At 34.1% G+C, this 17,938-nt stretch overlaps 1 protein-coding gene across 1 annotated transcript in view; it reads right to left on the bottom strand.

Annotated features, from left to right (window-relative positions):
- Positions 1–3,334: 3,334 nt before the first annotated feature.
- The window catches only part of LOC147066424 (uncharacterized), a 49,384-nt gene continuing 34,780 nt past the window's right edge, over positions 3,335–17,938 (bottom strand). Inside the window, exons 3-9 of the mRNA XM_085955217.1 lie at positions 16,756–16,975; positions 14,475–14,744; positions 12,192–13,338; positions 10,952–11,176; positions 9,561–9,862; positions 5,944–7,164; positions 3,335–5,552 (exon numbers count right to left, since the gene is read on the bottom strand). Coding sequence (XP_085811343.1) covers positions 5,150–5,552; positions 5,944–7,164; positions 9,561–9,862; positions 10,952–11,176; positions 12,192–13,338; positions 14,475–14,744; positions 16,756–16,975 — 3,788 coding nt within the window. The 3' untranslated portion in view covers positions 3,335–5,149. The remainder of the gene's footprint in view (positions 5,553–5,943; positions 7,165–9,560; positions 9,863–10,951; positions 11,177–12,191; positions 13,339–14,474; positions 14,745–16,755; positions 16,976–17,938) is intronic.

Raw genomic sequence — 17,938 nt, forward strand, 5'->3', positions numbered from 1 at the left:
AATAATTTGAATTATTGTTTCTGTATGGTTATATATAACAGAAGTATTAAACAGAATTGTATAAAGTTCTAAATGAGTTTTTTTTAATCCTCCGATTCATATTCACATCAAAAACATAAACAACAATAACAAATAAATCAATCACAAAAAATACTTTATTTAATAGATACTTACAAATTATAGTAATAGCTGCACCTGGTTAATAAGAAGTGTGATTTACTGTTTTAATATTTATTGGCGAATACAGGGTCTCGACCTGATTTTATTTTTTGGCGAAGAGCTTCTTTTAAAACCCATCTATGATTTAAAAAATATTGCAATACATTATTCGAAAACCGAAATCAGTGGAGAGATAAAAAATCATGGCGGTGTACGACAGGGGTATATATTGTCACCTCTGCTATTTAACATGTACTCTGAAGCTATTTTCACGGAAGCCTTGCAAAGTGAATCGGCAGGTAATATGGTTAATGGGAAGCCTATTAACGATATACGGTATACCGATGACACACTGCTAATTGATGATGGCTTAAAGAGTTTGGATCAATTGGTAGAAAGGGTTAATGAGGTTAGCAATTCTTATGGTTTAGAAATGAAACTCAAAAAAACAAAATTATCAAAAATAGAGACGCCAAACGCCAACACGAGTTATGTTATTAACACCGAATCAATTGAACGCGTGACCTATTATAAATATTCAGGAACTTGGGTCAATTAGAAATGGGATCTGTCTCAGGAAATTAAAACTAGAATTGAGATCGTATGGAGTGCCTTTCTCAGAATGAGACGCCACCCTAGAAATCGAGACTTTAATCTAAGTATGAGACTGCGTATGGTTTGTTATGTTCTCTCAATTCTTTTCTGTTTGGAAGTATGAATGCTAAACCATGGAGAGTTGAAGCTTTCGTTTGGCTGTATAGAATTCCTTGGATTGAACGGGTGACAGATGTTGAAGTTCTCAATCGAATGGGAAAGGACCGAGAAGTTCTGCGTAGTATCAAAACCAGGAGACTACAGTAGTAGTACAGTAGTGAGCGTAGCAGAGGACGACACTGCTTTTCGTGGCTTAAAAACCTCCGTGATTGGTACGAGTGCAGTTCCACTGAACTATTCCAGGTAGCAGATGATAAGGCTAAGATTGCCCTGATTGTGGCCGACATCTGCTAGGGGATGGCATGATAAGAAGAGAGTAGATAACTAAGGTTACTGCCAAAAGTTGGTAAGTCTCGAAATCATGTTATGGGAGTAATTGGAATTTGAAAGTTTGATATGCCCTATAAAATCAGGCATAATGCTAATTTCTTTGTGCTTTATGTGCATGTTCTTATCGGATGGCCTTGAAATTTTTTTCATGCATACATTGATATATAGACACATAATCAGTTGTTAACTCTAAATACGTAAACTATCGACTTACCAACTTTTCGCAGGATCCCTATGATATTGTATTATGTTGTGATATGTCATGCAAGCCTGAATCACGAATATTTCCAGAAGTACCTTCATAATGCAAATATCTACTGAATACTCCCATAATCACAATATCAAATTCACTTAAAAAATATTTTAATATTTTACTTACAACATAAGAAAAATAAAAAGAGAGTGGAACACAAATAAATCTGAAAAAATGGAGTTTCATGTTATTAGCTACGGTAGTGGTATTCAAAGTGTATGCCCAGCATTGATAGTTTTATGTTATTAAAAAAATGATGAAAGCGTGTGCTTCAGTGGCTGTTTTCTTCAAACGATAACAAACTTGAACCTCATAATCTTCACAACTTCATCACATACATTATGGATGCAGTTCAAATCGGTTATGACTTACACCGATCAAAACTTTTCTCCATACCAACTCAGACGTCAAGGGTATTTTCAGTTGAAAAATGATAACTATAATATTTGTTAAATATAAAAAGTAAGCCAAAATACAGTATAATGAAAAAAAAAAATTGCCTACATTTCAAATTGCAAACCAAATTTTTATTTGTTTAGTCAGGACAGGGTAAAAGAAAAAAAATAGTCACTTGTGAATATCTTATATTATTTTAAAACATCTAGATTTCTTACTGACTAATTAGCCTCTAAAATTGATTGTCTTAAAATAACTCAGATAATTATAATATTATGTATTCTAAAATGGAATTACCTAGATTTTTTTAAATAAAAATATACATGATCCGAAAAATTTCTAATGCAAACTTAAAAAATAAATGTTGACATTAAAAACATACCTATTACGCAATGAATACGTCATTACAAACTTACAACTAATTAAAAACTATGTATTTTCTTCGAATTATACTATTGTGGACATTTTACACCAGTTTATTTCTATATTAGATACGTGGGTATTTTCGCAATTTCTTGAAATGAAGCGCCTAGATTCAAGTTTCAAAGCCTGTTAAAACGATTTTACATATTTTTGAGATAAATGGAGAAAAGTCATATTTATTTTATTAAATTTCCGGACTTGTGGAAATTATGTGTATTGAAAAAAAAACTGCTAAAAAATATAAATAAAAAGAATTTCAAGCTATATGTACACATTTATATTTTTATAAAAAGCGATGTTTTTTAAAATAAATATAAAAAATATTAAAACTATAAATTAGTCAAAAATCTCTTAGGTACAGCATAGAAAACTTATAAACTTAATTTTAATAATAAATATGTCCATAAAATATTATGTAATAATAAGATGGGGTCCTTTGACAAATTCACATTTTTTTACAATTTGTAAGTTTATCTTTGACTTAAAATAAAAAATATTTTTATTTTTAATGTTTTCAGATACATATTTATTAATTACATACAATACAGTTGAAAAGGTAAATTATCAAAAAAAATGTCTAAAATTGTAAGCTTCCTATTTTTCTGCTAGGTGCCTTCTTGTAGGTAAAGACATTGCCTTAATTGGCTTGTTGAATGTATTACCAGTGGGTCTGCATATAAATTCTCACCACTTATATAATTTTTTTAACATTATATTATATTCTTGAGCATTTCCAACACTTCGGATTTTTTACTCTCTTCTTTACTTAATTCATGGTAAATGGTGAGAATCAGCTATATTTTATCACATCCTCTATTTGTTATTAGTGTGCATAGTGCCGTGAAGATGTCGAAAGGCGAAACCCGGGTGGTTGCACAAATTGAATCAATTGAAATACATAGTACACAACTTAAATCCATTAGAATTTTATTTAAATTCAAATTCCATCAGTTCGATAGTACCTACTTATTATTTTTCAAAAATATTAATATAACGAAACAGGTTCTGATCATTGGTAAAATATGTAGAAAATGTATAACATCAATATTTTCATTTTTTATGTCAAAATTTAGTTTGTGAAATCAAGTAATTTTAGTAATTTTATTTATTGCGTTAACTGTCAATCCATGGTAGAAATGCATTGTATCATTGATGTAATTTAATAAACCTACTTATTACACTATTAATAAATAAGATATAATAAGCCATTTTATTATCAACTCTATGGTCAGTATGACGGGACACCATTGGATTACTGGACAAATAACATGCAGAAACTGTCAATATTCACTCAATCACTTTGTTGTTCTACATTCGGTTTAATGTTTCTCTTCTGCAGAAAAATTTTCTTGTTTCGTTTGGTTAATTTTTTGCTACATTTTAAAATTCAGAATTCGTTATAAAATATCGTAAAAATCTATTAATCTACAAGACGATCCACATTGAGTTGCTTTGATTTTGTCGGTAAATGTATATCATATAACCATAAATACATACCTAACTCAAAATTATACGAAAACTGTATAAGGGAGTATAGAAACTAGGCACTTCAAATATTATATCGTGGGGTTACTGCCAAAAGTTGATAAGTCTCGATATCATGTTTTGGAGTAATTGTAATTTGAAGTTTGACATGACGTCCTCTAAAATAAGGCATAATTTCTTTGAGAGTTATGTGCATGTTTTATATATTGGATGATCGTGAATTTTTTTCTAGCATACATATTTTGTATATAGACACGTAATTACCTAAATTATCGACTTACCAACTTTTGGGTAGTAGCCCCACGATATTTGATTATTGGACTCTATATCCGGCATTATAGAATATATTCAATTAATTAGTATGACTTATTTTGTATCAGTCATATTGTGTAACGCTATCTAGTGACACATTAAAATTATTTATTTTACACTTTATGGCAGGTTGCTGAGACACAATGTGTCACTTCATAAATGTATCAACTTTTTTTCAGTCTTTGTTCCCTGGCATTAATAAATTATTTGAAAATAGAATTGTCTTCATATGCCGCTTGTTTTAAAAACAGTTGAATTAAGGGCATACCTGCTGTGTAAAGGTCAAAAATGAAGAATTTGAGTTATGTTTGAGAGTTAAGCGATTTTTTTAAGAAATATGTATAACTATGTCATTATGATGCCTTGTCTTTTTGTCCTGCGGTCAATATTATATGATCACATCTGTCGTTCTAAAATTGAGAATAAAGCTATACATATTTTGTTTCAAAATATTGCAGCTGTCTGTCTAATCTGTTGTAGCATTTTCTCATATTATTGTTTTGTCAACACAACGTTATACATTTAACTTGATATTTACTTAAAAATATATTCACTGAAACTTTCTATTAGAGTTTTCAATTGACTTGAATTGAATTGAAAACTGCGACATTTTGCGTTATGTATTTGCCATAATTATGTATTTTGTGACGGCTTCAGTGACAATTTTCTTTGACACAGATGACACAATCGATTCATCAAAAGATTGGCTCGAAACAGTCCATAACATAACTACTCAGATACGAATTTATAGGTACATAAAAAAATAATAATATTAGTAACAATAACACTTATTTTTAGTTAAAGAATATGATTTATGGTTTTTATTTTATTTTTTATCATATTGGGTCTCAAAGTTCATCTGGCCTCCACGTCCCTAAACACACTACTGGATGGTTTAAAATGTTTAATGAATTGATATCTCAAAGTCCATTCATTCCCATTTTCCTAGACCTTTATACAGCATGTATACCCTGAAGTTTCAATGGCGAGGCAATTCTATGTTGTCAAAAATTTCAAATACATAAATACAATGACGTGTTATAAAACATCAGATAACAACAATTATTTTGGAATGACTTAGAAATTTACGAACGGTGTCATCTCTTCATCTGTAATGTTTTCAGAATCGATGTTATTTGAATGTTTACGTGTAACAATATTTGAACATTCATTAGAATTGATTTCGGCCGATAGATAGTTGGGGTTGTCGAAGTGCAAAGTATTCAGCTGGGGCGGTTTCGTTTCGTCGCACTCAACGTTTTGCTGTATCCCATTTGGAATACGGCTTATTGCATGTTTGGTCTTTATTCCCGGCAGCAGAATGTCCAGATCTCCAGAATATTCTATTTGTATCGATGAAAGCGGAACATCGAGGTGTGGCGACAGAAGTCTGGTGCTCGTAGCTAAAAATTCTGCAATTTCCGATGCGTGAGGCCGAGTTTTATACTCCTTATTCCAACAAGACTTAATGAGACCTTCCCTGTTGGCAAAGATAGTGAAGGTTAAGTTTGACAAAAATATATCCATAATTCTTTATAATTTTCGTAAGGAAATAACTTGAGTTATTTTATATATGAGTTGTCTCTTACATGTCAAAGGTAGAAACACCCTTATATAATATCTACTGTGAAATATCAATTTCACATTTTTGAAGGGTTTGACAAAAAAAAAAATAAAGGTGTAATATGTACAATTAGTTTGGAGCATATTATGTCAATATGTTCTTTCACATTTTCGAGAACGTTACTATTTTTGAACTGACAATGTTTTTCTTTGCTAAGACATAACATGACATGACATCTATAAAAAGAACAGCTGTATGCGTCTGGAATTCATTAAAAAATTGGAGTAAAGAAATTATGTGTACTCACAGTTGCGGTTTGATGCCAGGCGGTATGTTCAGTGTGTGGCCCATTTTAACCCGTTCGAGTACTTCATTATTACTCAATCCTTGGAATGGAAAACTGCCGAATGTTATAATTTCATAAAGTAAAACGCCAAAAGACCAAACGTCCGACGCCGGTGTGAATATTCCTAGGCCTAAACTTTCGGGAGCCATCCATCTTATCGGCAGCATGCCTTTTCTACTGAATCGGTAGTAATCGTTCTCAAAAATCAGCCGAGTCATACCAAAATCACCCAGTTTGACGACTCTCTGGGAATTGACCAGACAATTACGGCAGGCGACATCCCTGTGAACGTATTTCAGCTCAGCTAAATAGCTCAACGCTCGAGCTACATCCAGGGCCATGCTGGTAAGTTTTTTACTGGATATTTCATCAGTCTCATCTATATACTTGTCGTTTACTAGATGTCGTCTTGCCAGTAAATAGGTTTTTAAGTCACCGTACAGCATGAATTCTATTATCGTATAAACTGGTTCGTTTTTTGTACAAACACCCAAGAGTTTCACGATATTTTTGTGTTCAAAACGCTTCATAGATTCGGCTTCTGATAAAAAATCTAATTTTTCAGCAGTAGTGGAACCGACTTTGAGGGTTTTAACTGCCACAGCCATCCAGCCCTTGCCTTCGACGAACAAAGCTTCACCGCCATAGACGGTACCGAACGCTCCTTCGCCTAGTTTTCTGTTTAAAACGACGCACTCTCTCGATGTTTCCCATTTGTCAAGATTAGTCATGTTCATTGCACCGATTGATTTCATATATTCTTCGTTTAATTTAATCTTTCGTTCATATCTTCGTTTCAACATTGTAATTGAAACAATCAATAATATACCAACGACACCAAATCCGAATACATTTAATGTTACAAATGCATTTTTACATGACAGATTTAAAAAATCGGCCAGTGGTCCAATCAGGCATTCATCAGGTGGGATAGATCCATCATCAGGCTTTATATTGCCGGGTGTCAACCATATTATTGCTGAAATGTTCAAATCCAGTGTCCCACCAATAACTTCAGGCCTCTCGGTAGATATATTCGGAGAAAACACCCCAATTAAATTCCCTGTGTTGTTGAACCATTGGAATATATTTATTACAGAGAATCGGGACGGTCCTCCGTAGAATTTTATTTGTCCCGACACTCCGGTAAAATCAGTTTCTCCTATTAACTTCACTAGGTGCCTAAAACAAAATAATAAATTGAGAATTATGTCAAGTCTTTTGCGGAATTTAATGAATACCGTGAACCAGGCCTGAAGATGAAAATAGTCATAAAATAGTATATTGTGGTACATCCCACGGTGGCATAAACGGTAGAATGTCCGTCTCTGATGTCAAGGGGATGGGTTTGATCCCGCGTCTTGTAAAAATTATATGATTTCTATTGATATGCGTTTGATCCAGAGCAAGGACTCAATGGGTCAGGCGAATGGATAGCAACGATTCCTTGTAAAAAGTCTATTAATATAATTCTCTGTGTAGGCTAATATGCTCCACTTACGAGTGAAAATGATGATTTACTTTACAAACACAAAAAAAGTTAAATTTATTATAATTTATACTTAATAAATTTTCTTCTAATTATGCTAAAATGAGTTCCAATAATTTTTAATCTTGTATACTTATAATTTTACATTTTCAAAAAATCCGGGTCTTCTGTACAAACCTACAAATTTATCTGTAGAATTGCCAAAAATGGAACTCGAATGTCAGATTTTGTCCATTTACGAGTCTTGATTGGGTAGTTTTCAACAGTGGCTCCCCCATCCTATTCTTCAGATAAGTTTGTATGCGTGTACAATGGTAATTTAAAAAAAATTTTTTGAAGGTAATAGCAGATAGCAGGTGAATAAAACAAATGAAAATACGCATTGAACAATAATCATTAAACTAGCAAAGCCAGCTGGCGGTCGCCAGTCTGTCTCGCTAGGTCTTGCAGACGGCTTGGCAGTGCTGGATATTAATATAATTGTGAAGTATGCATTTTTCCTTCGGGATGGATTTTCATTCACCTCAAGACTGTTTGACATTTCGCTGATTTGTCAGTTTTACGATTTGCAAGTCGTCACTGCCAATATAAATTTGGGGTCATATGCGTAGTCTATTCTGGAGTCTGGTCTCCAGAATATCGTCTGACACCACTTCAGACTGATAGGCCTAGCAGAACAGCTGGCAATCGCCGATTGCTTCCACTGACATTTTAATAGAATATACCTAATATGTTAATATATTGCACTTTTTCATTCATACTTATTTGTTTTCATTGAACTAACGTTGTTGGTTAGTTTTTTATAATTCATTAAACCCTGCCTAAACCAAACAATAGTAGTTAAAAATATTATTCTATCTATTAAATATCGCAAATGATGTTTGATTTAATGGCATAATTTTAAATATTTTATAGACAGATGTGTATTATGGTTTGGTTTCCCAGGGTTTAATTGAATTTTAAAAACTAACCAACACCATCTGTAAATTGTAGACTTATTCAATGTAAACGTATAACTGACAAAGTTTAGTATGTACTCTCTATGGTGGATCCACCCTACCTCCACAAATTCTAAATTTGAATTCTGGCACGTCAAATGAACTTGTTATAGGCGGTTCGCGAAAGAAAACAAATGACAATCATTAGTCTATTAGTTTGTAATTTGTGAAATATCGATTATATAGAAAGTATTAAGCGACATTATAATTAATTTGCGGTAGATGGACAGCAAGACGTGAAATGGTGACGGATGTAAATCGCGATTTAAAAATGATTTTATCTGTGATTGTGTCGAGTTTTATCAGATTGTGTCGAATTCAAATGGAAGTAGATTCGGGACTCTAAAAAATGAATTGAAATAGTTTAAAAATCAACAAAATGGTATTCAAATTGATGCGTTTTCCAAAATTGATTATGCATGCATGCATGAACAAAGGAGATTATGCATGCATAATATTATATATTGTGGTGGTTCCTTCAAATAATGGGGTACCTTTCGGTTATTTAGATTTTGGTTATTGGCCATTAGGATGACCTCATTATTTATTAATTGTGAAAGTAATACTTTTACATATTATGGAAGATATTTTCATTGGCTGTCAGTGGTAAAAACATCATAGGATTAGGTTCCAACATAATAGAGAGACCTTTAGGTAATTTTTTCCGTTATTTTACATATGGCACAAAACCATTCAATAGTATTTACAATTTGTTGTCTTAGTTCAATGAAAACAAATACGTATGACTGACAAAGATTAGTGTGCACTATTTTCGTTGAATCACCCATAGCATACCTAAGCTATTATGGTTTGTTTAGACAGGGTTTAATAATGTTTAATTGAATTTGAAAAACTAACCAGTACCATCTGCAATTATTTGTATTCGTAGTTCAATGAAAACAAATAAGTATGACTGATAAAGTTTAGTGTGCACTATATGTCGGATCTTAACAGTCTACCTCCACCTCTCGCCTCTGCAGCTTGGTTACCAGTGAACTTGTATTACTACAATCCTCAGCACTTAATATATTATATCTATTTAGTTTCAGCAGGTTGTATTAAAGAAGAAGAAGATATGGAAAGGCTCTTACTCTGTATGTTCTCGTGAATGGATATTGGAAATTGATTCAGGATACATTTTCAACATCTTATCGACGGCTAAAGCGTATGTCCAGACAGCGTCATAAGCGTACCCCGCATAATCTGATGTGAAGTCATTATTGTTCAGAGCTGTATATGGATTGAACACTCTCTTGGTCTTGCTAGACCGAAACCATTCGGCCATCTCCTGTGAATAATTCCTTTTCCATTCACCGACTGTAATGTTCTCCTGCATTATCGTGTCGCTTGACGCAAAGTACGCATAGTTCAACGAGAAGTGGCCATTGATTGCCTAAAAAAAATCAGATAGTCATGTATATAAAAACGTTGAAAAAACCTTCTCCGCAACATCTCTAAATAAATGAAAATGGAGTTGAAAAATTGACCGCTAAAACTAATGATTAAATTAGGTCATTTCACATAGAATATTCATTTGCAGGCGTGCATACAGAAAAATAGTTTTGGGATGGATCTATTTTGAAAAAATGTCCATAATTTTTAATTGATTTTTGGCAGTTTGGGGGGCGGGGTAACAAAATCTAGCAGGTGCCACTGATTTCCACATTTACACCCCTATAGGTACTATTAAGTGGAGAATATGGAACTTTTCCAGGGACATACCTCATACCTAGACACTCCTTCCTTGGCAAACACTTGACCTACAGGTATAATTAAGGGTGTTCATCTATGAGTTATTGCGAGCTGTTGCATCCACAAGTGGTTATCGAATGCGCGTGGCTTAACGGTAATAATAAATTATTAAGATTGCTAGTGTTCGTTTGTGTCGCCCACGCTGTCTTGTCTTTTAAATATGCCGGATCAGAATATTAAAGTAAACATTAGAAACCCCAGATAGTTGCACTGATTTATGAGTGCAACGAGTCTTCCACTGGCGTAGAATGCCGAGAGGAGTGAGGCCGACCCGTTAAGAATTCTGTATGACAGACAAAATATCTGAGTCACGATCCTCAGTCATGAGGTTCTGGTGAAGAAAAAGTAATATTTTATAATAATCATCATCATTCTCTCTCCAAGCCGGTTCCACTTCTCTCGGTCCTGTGCGTTACGTTGCCACATACTTCCGCAGAACTTTATCATTTCACCGATCCAGCAGCCTCTGGGTCTACCTTGCGGACGTTTTGTACCTCTTGGATACCAATGGATGACTAATAATATACATACTTTAATAATTAATATTTTTGAATTTTTGGGAAGGATCCGGACCTGAAAACCCCCTTCTTGTGTATGTGCCTGTTCATATTTTGTAATAAAATTCAAATTATTATCACTAGCATCAGAGTGATATGTATTTTTAGATGTGCCTCATGGTGTCCATACTATGGTAGGACCAAATGCGATTATTGAATGAAGTTGAACTTACAGACATCATCATATCGATAGTGCAATCGACACTCTCATTGAAATATTTGTTGAAATGTGTCGTGTTGAACCATCCTGTTGACAGCCAAGGTGGAAGAAACCAGACGTAGCCATGTTCGTTAGTCATGTCTTGTTTGTAAGCTTGACACATAACTATTCGAGCTACCTCATCGTAAATGTCGGCTATGATGATGCGTGCCTGGATATTTTTCAGATCTTGGAGATACTGAAATATCAAATGGATTGTTACAATTATGAATGATTTAAGTGCAGTATTCCAAAATATTTATCCCCTTACTTATAACGATTTGAATTGTATTGGAGATTTTTTATAAACAGTTAGTAAAGGAATGTGTAGGGTCTTATTTTATTAAATTAATTAAATAAATTTTTGGGTTCATTAACCGCTTCGCCGCGAAGCATTTAATTACTATTTAATTACCACATTTAAATAACATGCTAATTGTATCTACTGGCCCCCTAATGAGGGCACAACAGCTGTGCCGTCAGCGGTGAATGGGTTGTATGTCAACTGTAATTGGTTAGTTTTAATATTAGATTTTTTTATTGTCATATTTTATATTCAAATTAGAACCTTTTTGCAATAATTATATAAAAAATGTAATTGGATAAATCAAACTTTATTTATTTAAGTAAGAACATCACTTTAAATAATCAGTTTCTGTAAATCTTTTGGTTTTTGAACATTTTTTCGTATCGTTTTAGTGCGTTCTAGAAACTATAGAATCAGTGCTTTCCAAACTCATGGGTCACGTACCCTGGGGAACCGTAGGGCATCTGCGGGGAGCCGTGAAATGATTCGATAGAATTAGAAATATTTATTAATGAATATATTGTAATAATTAATTCCAAGAAAAATAAAGCTTTTGGTAACTAAAATAAATATATTTCGGCGGAGGCAGGCCGGGGATTATTTTTTTCACATTTTGAGGGCCGTGGTATGAAAAAGTTTGAGAGGCACTACGATAGACCATTTGTGTGAGATTGGACATAAAATATGAAAATATTATTTGTTAGATTTTTACCATGACGCATGACTTATTCACATACCTAATGCATCTACAACACTCACTGTAACGCGAGCGATGAATACATGGGCTGCAGTGGTAACCTGTGTCAACCACTTGTAGGTACACTCAGCCACAATAGATTGTGTCTGTATCAGGCCTTAGTAACGATTGTCGATATTTAACTTATATTATTGGATTTGACATACCTACCCTTGCCATCGACATTTCATCGCGATCTCTTGGAAATTTCATATTTGCTACAAAAGCAATATCGTTGGATTGAAGTAGATCTCCCATACTGGATATATATTCAGTGTATTTCTGCCCGTCTTCAGTCAATGCAGCCACTCGCTTCCAACCGAGTTGTTTAAAGAAATTCAGATACACTTGCTTGTACTGATTGTTTTCTCCGATTGTCCGGAAGAAGTATGGGTATTTGGAACGGTCTGAGAAGCTAGAACCCTCGGCACTGTATGAAATAACTACTGTTGAATAATGCTTTGATACCCCTGCGAGAGGTTCGACAGTTTCAGAGCAGGCTGGACCCAAAACACCAATCAAAGATTGATACTCGTTTTGGAATATGTAATCAATGAAGGATTTCATCACTATGTCAGCTTTACATTTCCCGTCGTTCACGAGTAATCTCAACGTAAAATCATTAAGAATAGCTGTGTTGGAGTTAACTGCGTCTTGCGCCATGGTTGCCGCTTTAACAATACCGATTGCATTATAAGATGCTCCCGATAATGGGAATATTCCTCCAATGTATAATTCTTTTTTTATGAGGTCCGTAGGCATCCACCTCGACCATAATTTTTCATTATTCTTCATCCAAGAGCAAGCCGTTTCATGAATTGTTACACTTTTATTATGTTGTTGGTATGAATTCAAAAGGTTTTCATATTCATTACGGTCAAATTTCATTTTGTGGATAACTTCCAATGCAGGTCGTGCGATGCTTTGAAGATCCGACCAGACCACTTTGACACTTCTGGTCATTTCATATTTACAGCCTAACGAAGATTTAAAATATTCACAATTGGGAACTGAAATTGGAGTTGGCCTCTCTTTAGTGACGGTATAAAAACCCGGTGACCACTCCATAAATAATAATGATTTACTTTTGTCTCTCAGTTTGTAAATATTTGTTAATTTTTCAACGACATCTCTTAAGTTCTCTCCCAACCAAACTACTTTTATGTACAGTTTTAATTCATTTATATGATCTATTATGAAACTTGTACTATCAGGATATGAAGTGAGCATCAAAGCGCACGATTGATTGTTATTTAACCCTCTGCATTGTTGGGGTATATAAAACCCCTCTTTGCAGAAGTCATCATCACAAAAGAACCTGAAATTATAATATTTATGTAGGTACAGTACACTCTCAGTAATCTGCCGTTCGATTATTCGACAACTACTATAATCCGCCGTAATTTTTACTAGTTGAAAGCACAAAATCAACCTCTATAATTTGCCGGTATTCGATTGTCAAATTCAGTAGTCCGCCGCGTACAAGTGAATATATAACCCAGATGAGATGGGATTATTTTGGAAACGTCTCCTTCATAAAAAGTACGTTCATCGCGAAGAAAGTAATGTACCAGGGAGGAAAGTGCCCTAGGACTGTATCACAATTATGCCGTTCTCCAATGCAACTGGGACACACAAAATTAAGCTTTTGGTCATAGAGAAAGCCAGGAATCCTAAGCCATTCAAGAATGTCTGCCTCACTGAACAACTGGTTGTGTCAAGTGATTTACTGTTTAATATTTAGTTAATAAACTTAAGTTTATAAATATGTATAATTTAGTATATACTTGATTTTGATTATAAATAAACCGCAATTTGCTAGTACAAATTTCTCAAAAAAAATATTTTTACGAAATACCTGTTTTGATTTTTACCATATTTTGTATGTATGCACTATAATCCGCCGCTTTCACTAATTGGACACTTGTCTGGTTTTTGGGGTGGCGGATTACTGAGAGAGTACTGTAATAATCACCATTTATTTACTTGTTACATGTATATTATACCGTCCAACCTCTTTTATATTATAAGTAAAGATAAAAAGCCCTCCGATATCAAAGGGTTGGGCGTAGGGCTAATGACCACACCGCGTAAATATCATTATTACGAAACCTACAAGACACAACCCAGGATATTGAATCTGAACTTAGACTCTATATTCCTGGTATAAATGCTCGGTCAAAGCGACTGGAGAGTGTCGACACTGGATCGTCCTGGATGGAGGAAGTTTTTAAATGAGGCCAAGACCCGTCGAGGGTTGTAGTGCCATAAAAAAGATTGGTCATTGTTTTGTAAATGCTTAAAAATGCTATCAAACAGTAAACGACATTGAGTACATAATTATTGTGAATTCATAGAAATGTGTTGAAATTATGATAACAATTCAATTGTTTTGAATTAGCTAACAAAAAAAACATATTTGCAAAATTCTTACTAATTATTTATATAATATACCTGTTAGTTATTGGATTGATAGAATTGTTTTTAATCAATATTTCCCCCTCTATATTGGCATCAAAGAACTTTGAATTCGTTGGGTCTTTGAAGTATTTCCATTGGTCAGCATTGGGGAACCTTTTAGACAGTGCTTCAGGAATAAACCATCCGAATCTTCCTGGAGGGGCGATACTACCCAACTCAATGACTGAATGTACTTTTAAGTATATATAAAATTCAACGTCTGGAGGCACCAGCACATCTAAATTCACCATTATGTTAGGAATCCTGAAAAGACAGACAAAAAGGTTATCATCATATGTGTAGCAATCATACCACTCAGCATTACAAAGGTGATACACATTAATATGTATGTTTTGTTGTCAAAACAAAACAACGTAGCGGAAACGATTGCCAGCATTTCCTCTATCACAATCTAGATCGATAGGGTTTATTATAATTTGTTAATTGCGACAATGTCTCTTGTAATGTATGAAGTGAATTCGTAAAAATAGCAAGGACAATCCATAAATTCCTCACTCTTCTCGAGTCCATCACTCGGAGCACTACTCACACCGAGGCCGGTCACTCGACACAGTCAACCGTCATTCCACATGAGTCCAGTCACTTCGTTATATTAATATCTTTGTTCACCGCCAGTCAATTCAATAATATCGTCAATCTCATCACATCCGTACCCGCGATTATAATATCACTGTCATCTTTACCATTGTATTTATTTATTCTTGTATTGATAAATAATCTCTCTCCTCACAGCATCTAAGCAACAACGACTATATCTACACCACCTCATTCATCCCCAAAGATGTTTTAAAAATTAATTGATTATAATTTACTGTAGTAATGATTGTAACTAGTAGGCCCTAAAAAGGGAACACAAACATATGGGAAGTGGGTTACCTTATGGGTGTGGTTGTAAGAAGGCACGATTCTTGAGTTTTGAGAAGTATGGGATAAACTTAAACACGTCTTAAAGAATATGTTATTTTCAATATTTACATCTGTATCATACATAATATGCATTAAAGTTTTGTAATACTGGTAATATCTCAGGACATTCAAGGAGGTTTGCATTTCTTGCATTTAAAGGCCTGTCATTAAGTCATAAACCAATATTGCCTTCAAAGTTTTGGTCTATGGTGACCGGCTTTCGCATTTCTATCCTATTAATCTGTTCTGTGGTCCTAAACAAAGAGTTCAGATCCAGTGACGTCCCGTAGGGGTAGGCAGATTGAGCATCGCTTGGGGGCGGCAGTTATTCGAAGGGCGGCAAATCAAGGAGAATTATTTGGCTTATATATAAATAGCTACATAAACTTAGTACCTAATAACGAAAATATCTTTCCATAAAAAATTCAGCTCACTGGTTGGAAACAAAATGTATTAATGAACATAAAAGCTTCAACAGGACTGTAATTTTTTTGTCGGGTTCGCGATGTCTAGTTTACTTCCGTTGCCCTTCGACGTCCATGGTGAACAGAAACGACACGTGCACGGATGATAAAAAATACTGTATAAAAAAATGGGGTGTTATTTTGGTGTTGCCCAGGGGCGGCATTTTGTCTAGGGACGTCACTGTTCAAATCAGGCATAGGCAACCCTATCTGGTCCACGTGCGAGCATAATTACTATCACAAAAGTGCTGCACGTCACAAAAATGAGGCAAGGACTAATACGCATATTAAGTTTTAACAGTAAAATTTGAAAGTAATCTAAATATATATATTTAACTAACCTATATTTAATATATATATATCTAACTATATAATATATCTAACCTATATTTAATAAATACGATACGTCTATTTTTACAAACAAATATTACCTAGCTACTAAAAATTCACTATTCCTATCTACCCACCTACCCATTTAAACATCCACGCGATAGCTAGCTAGATAGATAGCGATAGCTTTATACTAATTATTCCTATCCAAGCTACTCGAACCGCGTCCTACTCATCCAAGTTAGTTTGGATAGGAATAATTAGTATGAAGATGTCTCATACGAGTGCGCTTGGATGGCACTCGGTCTAAGTGTACTTGGATCGTACTTGGACCGTGTCAACGCGGCTTTAGAGAAATGATTTGTGAAATGGGAGAGCATTGCTAATGAGCTTTCGGTTTTTTAAAAGTTAAAACTTTCCAATGTAATTTTTGAGCATTTACTGAAAAACTATCAAGTAAAAGACATTATATTATATTAATTATTATTTTTATTCACAAAGATCTTATTAAAGTTAGGTTCATAAAATATTGTAGGTAACTAGGTAATACTTACTTTGTAGACATTTGTTGATCCGAACCGAAGAAGTTCTTAAAAACCTTGGTCATATTCATGTCGCTGGAATATTTGACCAGCCGCACATTTTGATATCCTACAATCTCTGTCAAGAAGATTTTAAGTATTTCTGTCGTTAGCTGTTGGCTAATTCGGTTTGATGTTTGTAGGGTGAAATTCAAGGTCTGTCCGATGAAATGAAGATAACGATGCGTGGGTTCTGAAATAAAGTGACCAAAACATTATTATTACGTCAGCATACATTGAAATATGGACGGTAATAAACATGGATAAATTGACAAGGCGGGATGGCACAACAGGTTCTAGTAGGCCGATGAATAACAAATATATATTTTTGTTTAAAATTTTATGTGCTTATTGTCAACAATCATCATCATCAAGATTCAGGGCTCGAAATGGAGCAGAGCGCACCAGAACACCGTTCCGGTTCATTAAATCCCCAAAATTATCGCTCCGTCTTGTGGACAAATAATTTTGATCATCTGAGCTAAATAGGACATAATATATAATGAATTTATTTCAAACTTATTTTTCTAAAATATACATAAAATTAGATAACCATTCGCAAAATTATTTAGCGCTCCGGTTCGTAACATTTTCCATTTCGAGTGCTGTCAAGATTAGGAGTGCTACAACCTGAAATAGGTCCTGGGTCCCTATAACAACTATCTCTATCATTCATAGTGGACGCTTTCCAGTTTGGGTACTCCAAGTATAGTCATTTGTAGTTCCACTGTGCCAGTAAATTTCTCCTTCTTGGATTGCTTGACATTATTCCCTTTGCCGGTTCATTGTCATTCATACGGTACATGTGACTTAGCCAGCGCAGTCTTCCAGTGTTAATCGATGAAACTGCACTGAAATCTATCGACTGGCAGTAGAGCTCAGTATTGTATCTTCTCCACCAAATGTTGACATTGCTGATTGGCCCATGATACGGTGGAGAATTTTTCTTTTAAAAAATGTTTAGTGTTTATTAATTCTGCTGAGTTAATATGTCCAATTCAATACGTAATGTATTAATTCAAATCTATTACAGAAATTTGAAACTGTTGAATGAGACACGGGACACCTGGCACATTTCGTGTTGTATTTATAACATTTTTACTGACTCTGACCTGTTCAATATTCGATAATAGTATAAAATATATAAAATTATTAT

The sequence above is a fragment of the Rhyacophila brunnea genome, unplaced genomic scaffold, assembly GCF_057557595.1.
Source record: "Rhyacophila brunnea isolate RB1 unplaced genomic scaffold, BYU_Rbru_1.0 scaffold_5, whole genome shotgun sequence".
Lineage (NCBI taxonomy): Eukaryota > Metazoa > Arthropoda > Insecta > Trichoptera > Rhyacophilidae > Rhyacophila > Rhyacophila brunnea.